This window comes from Lactuca serriola, chromosome 5 (genome assembly GCF_051521515.1).
Source record: "Lactuca serriola cultivar US96UC23 chromosome 5, Lser_US96UC23_V15, whole genome shotgun sequence".
Classification (NCBI taxonomy): Eukaryota; Viridiplantae; Streptophyta; class Magnoliopsida; order Asterales; family Asteraceae; genus Lactuca; species Lactuca serriola.
The window spans coordinates 258,356,720-258,365,575 of record NC_136412.1 but is presented as its reverse complement, the minus strand read 5'-3'; the positions used below and the strand labels follow the sequence as shown (position 1 = coordinate 258,365,575).

Below are 8,856 nucleotides of genomic sequence, written 5' to 3'. Positions count from 1 at the left end.
GTTTTCCTTCAGTAGGAACGGGTCGAAGGCACGAAGGCCGACCCGTTTATGTATGTTAGTATATTTCGGATTAAGGTCTGATGCCTAGCGGGGCCCGATGTAGGTTTATATGTTTTCCGGATTTCGATCCGATGCCGGGACGGTACCCGAAGAATGTTAGTATTCTTGATGTCTTTGTGATTCTTGCATGTGCATGTATTTGTATATTTCTGGACTATGGTCCGATGCCGAGGCGGTTCCCGAGGAATGTTTGTATGCTTCTGGATTTCGGTCCGATGTCAGGCGGGGCCCGAGGAATGCTTATATGTCTATAGTTAAGTGGTTATGCTTATGTTATGTGTATTAGTAGTTATGCTCATATATATGCCGAGATTTGCTCGATGTCGGGCGGGGCCCGATGGCAGATGCGGTCTGATGCCGGGCGGGGCCCGATGTCGGACAAGTCGATGCCGAGTAGTGCCCGATGTAGCAGGGCGGGGCCCAATGTATGTTATATGCGATTATGTGATTATGTGTATGGTATGTGGTAGTTTGAGGAAACTCATTAAGCTTCGTGCTTATAGTTTTTAGTTTTGGTTTTAGGTACTTCCGCTAGTAAGGGGAAGAGATCGAGATGACTACATAGCACACACCACAACTTTTAGCCTGGGAGGATTCACTCGGATGTTTTGACATATGATTTTGATACATTGACAAATGTTATGATATTTTTGAGATACACGATTTATGACTTTTATATGACGAATAACATGTATGGTTTTTATTAATGAACAAAAATGAAATTTTTGGACTGCATTTTTGGGATGTTTTAAGTTGGTATCAGAGCGGTGCTTGACCTGCAAAAAGATCAAGACCGAGCACCGGAGACCACACGGCAAGATGCAGCCGCTAGACATTCCCGTGTGGAAATGAGAAGATATCACCATGGATTTAATCACCAAGCTTCCCAGGACGGCACGCGGATTAGATTCGATATCGGTCATCGTGGATCGGTAGACCAAGAGTGCTCATTTTATCCTGATCCAGGAGAGTATATCGGCCGAGATCTATGTGCGTGCGGTAGTGGAACGACATGGAGTGCCTTTCTTGGTGGTGTCAGACCAAGATGTCCATTTCACTTCCAGATTTTGGAAGCGGTTTCACGACGAGATGGGTACTCGTCTCCACTTCAGCACCACTTTCCACCCTCAGACGGATGGACATAGTGAGAGGATGATTCATACTCCCGAGGACATGCTACGCGCATGTGTATTGGATTTGGGTGGCAGTTGGGATATGTATGAAGTACCTCAAATATAAAACTTAAATTGTAAGCCAAATCTTAGCGAGTTCCTCCAAATATCACACACAACGGAACGTATATAAACGTGTATGCTAGGTCCAATCAATCATTGGACTGGAATAGCCTCAGGTCCACAGTCATCAGAAAATTGATTTTTCAGATAATTGACCATTGGTTTGACCCTTATCCATATATCCGTTTTTATGACAGTTTTTATGGTTTTATGACAGTTTATAACTGTCATATGACAGTTTTCAGACAAAGATATTAAAGTTGGTTTTGGTCTCATTTTCTGGTACATACGAAAATATCATCAAACATTCTCTGTTCTTGTCTCTCTGAGTCTTATCCAATTGAGGATTTGGGAGTAGCACCAAATACTTCGATTTGAAAGTGATTATCACAATTCTCAAAATTTCCAAGCCTTTCTACACCCAAATTTCTAACATTTTATGTTATTAGTTATATATTATGTTAGTTTCTATCGTTTATTATGGTGGAAATAACATCGATAGAACTTTTGATAAAAAAAAAAGAGTTTACATTTATTATTCCAAAATGTTAATGATAGTGATGAATTAGAACGAATGATTTTAAATATGATATGGATTTATTATTGAAAACCAATGATTATTTATGTGTTATAAAAATACATTCATTATGTTTTCGCAAAATTTATATGTATGTATCCATTTTTTTAAATGTTTTTTATAGTAATAAAAATAAGTACTCTATTATATCTTATTACATTAATCAATTTCCTTTTTCTTATTCGTTCTTCACCTTAAAGTTAAAGTAAAACTAAAGAAAATATGAATATTTTTATAAGAAAATATAAGTAATAAAAATATACTTTACATGTCACACTTCCCACTCCATAACTCACTCTTAACATGTTTTTTTTTTTTTTTATTTATTTATTTAAGATTGGTCTTAGTACTTTACAATCATCACTATAACTTTCAATTTCAAATTACTATTTTACTTGAACCATTCATTTTATTCCAATGGTTATTTAAAAAGAGTTGAAAAAATGAGTTTTGTCGCATCAACGGTTATTTCAACATAATATTTTTATAACAATGTTTTTATATATCAAATGTATGTTGATTTCTAAATATTCTTTTTGAATGATGTATAAGTGCTTAATAAGTTTTGTTTGATGTAAATGTTATACTAAATGTTGTAATGTTTTTATATTGTTAAAAGTTGTAGTAATTTTCCATATTATTCTATTATTTTTTCATTCTATTTTTTTATTTGATATATATAGAAATCAACATACGTTTGATATACAATTTACACAACATGAAACGGTCTATACAATCATCAATTAATAGTAGAAATAACCAATGATATAAACTTATTACAACTAATAAAACTAATAGGTTAACTATATGTGTTATTTTGCTATTGACATTGATTTTTGCATTTATAAATACTAAAATACTAAATCACAATTTATAAAATTTATTATTTTAATTAAATAATTATATTTACGTGTAACGCGTGAAGATTCGCCTAATATCTACTATATAGGTCTAAGAGACTGCAATTGCCTTAAAAAATCAAACACGACAAGACATTACAAAATATAAGTCGCTTCGGCCTTCCTCTCTTCGGTGGCGTATAATTTGATCAATGAGTTTTGGATACTTTGGGCCAAAGTCCAAAACCACAAAAAATAAAAAAATAAAAAAAAATAAAATAGAAAAGAACCATTGAAATCTTGCAACGTTCTCTCCAAGCCACCACACAACATATAAGCTCCATTTTGCCTTCTGCAACCACATCGCGGTTTTCGTTACATCCATTGATGATGGAGAGAGCTGTTCTTCTTCGCTCTATCTCTTCATGTACTTCACATGCGTGTATTCGAACCTTCTCTCGTTCTTCCCATCGTATTTCCTCCAATCGCCACCGTCTTATCCCCAATATCCACCGCCGTTCTCCTCTTCGCCGCCACCTCCGCCAAATCTCCACCGCCTTGCCATCCCGCCTTCATTTCAGTTCTCGCTTCTCGCCTGTAACCCCCAAAGCCATCGCAACTTCATCTCCACAGTTCTCACCTGGTATGACTAATATCACTACTAATTCATGTTCCTTCCGCTTCGTTGACAAAGAGCTAAAGTTTCGTACTTTTTTGGAAAGAAAATTGATATGGAGTTTGTTACAAATTCTACATCAGCAATTCAGCATTCGTCCTTTTTATGTTAATTGCTATACAGACATACGGAGTTTTAAATTACAGTTGTCCTTCAAATGTTATTCACTTTTATATCAATTACAATTTATCCTATTTGAATTCAGAACTCAAGTTTTAGCTGTCTTTCGAATACCGCTGAGAGGACATGATATTATTCACGACTGATTTACCGGATTAGGTTGTCATAGTCACTCATTTTCACTTGTTAATGTTAATTTTAGGGTTTACTGCTTGTTTGCAGATGCTATTGGCGCTCACGATGATGTTGCTGAGAAGCTTGGATTTGAGAAGGTCTCCGAGCAGTTTATTGAGGAGTGTAAGTCGACAGCTGTTTTGTATAAACATAAGAAAACCGGTTGCGAAGTAATGTCCTTATCAAATGACGACGAGAACAAGGTCTTTGGCGTAGTTTTCCGAACACCACCGTAAGTTTCCTTTTCAGAATCTGAAAACTGTTGTGTATTGATTAATGCTTGTATGTATTGTAATTGAGACAACTGATTAATCCATAATCCATTTGTGCATAACTGCATATGTTATACTAATCGTCACTTCATCCAATTACTAATGCAGGAAAGATTCAACTGGAATTCCTCACATATTGGAACACAGTGTATTATGTGGGTCAAGAAAGTATCCTCTGAAAGAACCTTTTGTTGAACTACTGAAGGGGAGCTTGCACACCTTTCTAAATGCATTCACATATCCTGATAGGACATGCTATCCTGTTGCATCCACAAACACAAAGGTTAATAACTTTTGACTAGTTATTGGAAACAAACATAGGTGATAGCCTTCCCAAATCTAGTTTAATAGTACATGTTTTTTCTTTAATTGTAGGATTTTTATAACTTGGTTGATGTATACCTGGATGCTGTCTTCTTTCCTAAATGTGTGGAGGACATTAAGACTTTCCAACAAGAGGGTTGGCATTACGAGCTGAATGACCCTTCAGAAGAAATAACTTATAAAGGTTAATATCAAGTTTCCTTCTCTATGTTATCAAATCTTGTAATGCTAAATTAACAACTCTTCATGTTTCCTATTATATATGATGCTTTCAGGTGTTGTATTCAATGAGATGAAAGGTGTTTACTCTCAGCCTGATAACATATTAGGCCGAACATCTCAACAGGTAAAAATATATTATCATTTAAGAAAGTCTTTTCTCTGCTACAAGCTTGAGTTAACATCTCAAACATCATACTGATGCCACAATTGTAATATCTGCAGGCTGTTTTTCCAGACAATGCTTATGGTGTTGACAGTGGAGGTGATCCCCAAGTCATACCCAAACTCACATATGAAGAGTTCAAGGTGTGTTTATGTCCATCTTAACTTACATTGTTGTGTTTATTTGTTACATCAGATTATTCCCTTTTTACCAAATACAAAATACACAGGATTTTCATCGTAAGTATTACCATCCAAGCAATGCCAGGATTTGGTTTTATGGAGATGATGATACAAATGAACGCCTGCGAATCTTAAGTGGTACACATCTTTCATCTGTCTAATATTTGTTCAATTTTTGTGGTATTACTCATATTACTCATAACATTATGAAATGAACAACAATTACAGAATATCTAGATTTGTTCGATGCAAGTCCAGCTCGCCTTGAATCAAAGATTGAAACCCAGAAACTGTTTTCAAAACCAGTTAGAGTTGTTGAGAAATACCCTGCTGCTGAAGGTGGTGATTTAAAGAAAAACCACATGGTATGCCTTAATTGGTTGCTTTCTGATGAGCCTCTAGGCCTTGAAACCGAGCTTGCCCTTGGATTTCTTGATCATTTGTTGTTGGGAACTCCTGCTTCACCTTTAAGGAAAATCTTGCTTGAAAGTAGTTTGGGAGATGCCATTGTTGGTGGTGGGATAGAAGATGAGCTCCTTCAACCTCAATTTAGCATTGGACTCAAGGGTGTTTCTGAAGAAAACATTCAGAAAGTTGAAACTTTAATCATGGACACACTTACAAATTTGGCAAAAGAAGGTTTTAACATGGAGGCTGTGGAAGCTTCCATGAACACAATCGAGTTTTCTCTCAGAGAAAATAACACCGGATCATTTCCTCGTGGCCTTGCCTTGATGCTTCGCTCTATTGTAAGTTTGGCTTCGTTTCTTGTACTTGAGTCTTATCTGGAAATATGACTTTTTTTTTTTTTTACTCTTTTTGTTTACAGGGAAAGTGGATATATGATATGGATCCTTTTGAACCATTGAAATACCAAGAACCTCTTGCAGCATTGAAAGCTAGAATTGAAAAGGAAGGATCAAAAGCAGTATTTGCTCCTTTGATAGAGAAATATATTTTAAATAATCCTCACCTTGTCACGATTGAAATGCAGGTATTTTGGATTTAGGATTTTATTCCTTTTCAGTTACAAGACATGATATCAGTATTTAATTTTAATACACTTTTTAATCAGCCTGATCCAGAGAAAGCTTCACAAGATGAAGCAGTTGAGAGAGAAAGTTTGGAAAAAGTTAAAAAAAGTATGACTGAGGAAGATCTTGCTGAGCTGGCACGTATGACCCACGAGCTAAAGTTGAAACAAGAAACTCCTGACCCACCAGAAGCTTTAAAATCTGTTCCAAGTCTCTCACTGCAAGATATTCCCAAAAAGCCCACTCAAATTCCAATTGAGGTAGTTTTATTTTTTTCTTATCTTGTAGTTCATTTATCTCCTGGATTTTTTTATCATCTTTAACAAAATTTGATAATTTCAAGGTTGGAGATATCAATGGGGTGAAAGTATTGCAGCATGATCTCTTCACAAATGATGTTCTTTACACTGAAATAGTATTTGACATGAGTTCACTGAAGCAAGAACTTCTTCCTCTGGTTCCACTCTTTTGGTAAGATTCTTTTGGACACATGAAGGGTAATTACGTAATTATATATCATTATTATTATTCATTATGTTTATACTTATTGATAAACAGTCAATCATTACTGGAGATGGGTACAAAAGACCTGGACTTTGTGCAGTTAAATCAGTTAATTGGAAGGAAGACAGGTGGCATATCAGTATTCCCTTTCACCTCATCAAAAAGAGGGTCTGAAGCTCCTATTAGTCATATTATTGTTCGAGGCAAAGCCATGTCAGCACGCACTGAAGATCTTTTCAACCTTGTAAGTCTATTATATTCATTTAACTAAAATTAAATATTTATAATTTTTTTTGATAAATATTTTCTCCAATGAACTTATTATAACTCACTCACTGTTATTTCAGGTGAACTGTATTCTCCAAGATGTTCAGTTTGCAGATCAAAAGCGCTTCAAGCAGTTTGTCTCCCAAAGTAAAGCTAGAATGGAGGTATTAATTGGAATCATATAATATAAAAATTATACAATTTGATTATCACAATTCACACTAATTAGTAAAATATGGTCTGAAGTTTATAATATTTTTTAATATAGAATCGATTAAGGGGCAGTGGGCATGGCATTGCAGCTGCAAGAATGGATGCAAAGTTAAACAGTGCAGGGTGGATTAGTGAACAGATGGGTGGTGTCAGGTTGGATTAAATTCATCATTTTAAATAAAATAAGTGGGAAAAAAATGATTAATAATAATATTGTTTATACTTGCAGTTACCTGGAATATCTGAAAGATCTTGAAGAGAAAGTGGAACAGGACTGGAATGGAATTTCCAATTCCCTTGAAGAGATCCGTAAAACCCTTCTCTCAAAGAAGGGTTGCCTTGTGAATCTCACATCCGATGGGAAAAACCTTAAAAACTCAGAAAAACATGTCGGAAAGTTTCTTGATTTGCTTCCAGTAACTTCTCCAGTTGCATCATCTTCTTGGAATGCACGAATTCCTTCAATAAATGAAGCAATCGTGATACCCACACAGGTTTTTTTGTTTTTTGTTTTTTTCTTTTTTAAAAGATCATTAAACGAACTTATATATTTTTAATTTTTCGTTATTAAATTATTTTATTTATTGACAGGTGAATTACGTTGGAAAAGCTGCAAATGTGTATGAAACTGGATACCAACTTAAGGGTAGTGCATATGTTATATCAAAACACATAAGTAACACCTGGCTATGGGATCGTGTGCGTGTTAGTGGTGGGGCCTACGGAGGCTTCTGTGATTTCGACTCTCATTCAGGTCAAAAATCAATCAACTTTTTATAAAAATGTAATTAATTTTTTTAACCAATTTCTGTAAACAGGAGTATTCTCGTTCCTATCTTATCGGGACCCTAATTTGTTAAAGACATTGGATATATACGATGGAACCTGTGATTTCCTACGTCAAATGGAAATGGACGATGACACCCTTACAAAAGCAATCATCGGAACAATTGGTGATGTAGATTCATACCAATTACCCGATGCCAAAGGGTATAGTAGGTAAGTTATCTGATATAATAAATAATACATTTTTCCGCTAAAAATACAGAACAAGACACAACAGAACAGAGTTTCACTGAGACTGACACCGACACTAATGTCTTTTGTAGCTTATTGCGGTACTTGTTGGGAATTACAGAAGAAGAAAGACAAGTAAGACGTGAGGAAATACTATCAACAAGGTATAACCACAATCTTTTTATTTTAATAAATTATAGTTGCATATTGTGAGCTAGTTGTTAATTTATTTGTTTTATTTTTGAAAGGCTAAATGACTTCAAGGAATTTGGTGATGCAATTGATGCTATCAAAGATAAAGGAGTTGTGGTAGCAGTGGCATCTCCTGATGACGTGGAGGCTGCCAACAAAGAAAGATCCAACTTCTTTCAAGTCAAGAAAGCCCTATAAGTTTTTTCTTGGCTTAGCTGGTATAATTTTTATATTTCTAGATTATTAGATCAAATGAACATAGACATTTGTCTTTATACTCTGATTAATACGATACTTTTCTTCCATATAAATGCATTGGTAATTTTGACTTATTTTTAGTAGGCATTAAATAGTGTAGGGAAGATGATAATGAAGGTAAAACTAAGTAGTAAGTGTGGGGGTCTGAACCTGAAAGCGAGTTGGAGTAAAAACACAAGCAGTGGCCTTGTTTTTGATTGGATGATATTTGTTGTATTTGTACTTTTATGGTCCAGCCTTTATCTTATTATATATACCTTCTTTACCATTACCAGTTTATAAGTTACTTGTGTATCTTATTGCAGAACTGAATGCCCACAAGTACATTTGCACTTTTTCATTGTGATACATCACTTTCCATTTGCATGTCCTACTTATACTGTACAACTAAACAAGGCGCTGTTGTTTCTTCTTCTTTTTTTTCATCTAGTTGTAGCCAAATGGGTAATCATGTCCCCTAGATAAACTGGTGCATTAGTAAGATCAAGATCTGTTTCTTTTCTAGATATAATAAACCATTTAAATGA

The 8,856-nt window shown here is 35.0% G+C and overlaps 1 protein-coding gene across 1 annotated transcript; it reads left to right on the top strand.

Annotated features, from left to right (window-relative positions):
• Positions 1 to 3,013: 3,013 nt before the first annotated feature.
• On the top strand, positions 3,014 to 8,403 carry PREP1 (presequence protease 1). The gene is made up of 19 exons (XM_079002228.1): positions 3,014 to 3,354; positions 3,730 to 3,913; positions 4,062 to 4,236; positions 4,329 to 4,461; positions 4,553 to 4,623; positions 4,722 to 4,805; positions 4,892 to 4,982; positions 5,073 to 5,593; positions 5,674 to 5,838; positions 5,920 to 6,138; positions 6,222 to 6,349; positions 6,437 to 6,626; positions 6,730 to 6,813; positions 6,918 to 7,015; positions 7,092 to 7,356; positions 7,454 to 7,616; positions 7,681 to 7,861; positions 7,972 to 8,043; positions 8,128 to 8,403. Exons 1-19 carry the CDS (start codon positions 3,099 to 3,101, stop codon positions 8,267 to 8,269), a joined length of 3,222 nt encoding a protein of 1,073 aa, XP_078858354.1. The 5' UTR covers positions 3,014 to 3,098; the 3' UTR covers positions 8,270 to 8,403.
• The last annotated feature ends 453 nt before the right edge of the window (positions 8,404 to 8,856 follow it).

Bases quoted from the DNA above. Each gene is read 5' to 3' on its own strand.
- PREP1 (XM_079002228.1), top strand. From the start codon at position 3,099: ATGATGGAGAGAGCTGTTCTTCTTCGCTCTATCTCTTCATGTACTTCA. The intron at 3,355-3,729 runs GTATGACTAATA...GCTTGTTTGCAG, and splicing joins ATCTCCACAGTTCTCACCTG to ATGCTATTGGCGCTCACGAT. The intron at 4,624-4,721 runs GTAAAAATATAT...TAATATCTGCAG, and splicing joins TAGGCCGAACATCTCAACAG to GCTGTTTTTCCAGACAATGC.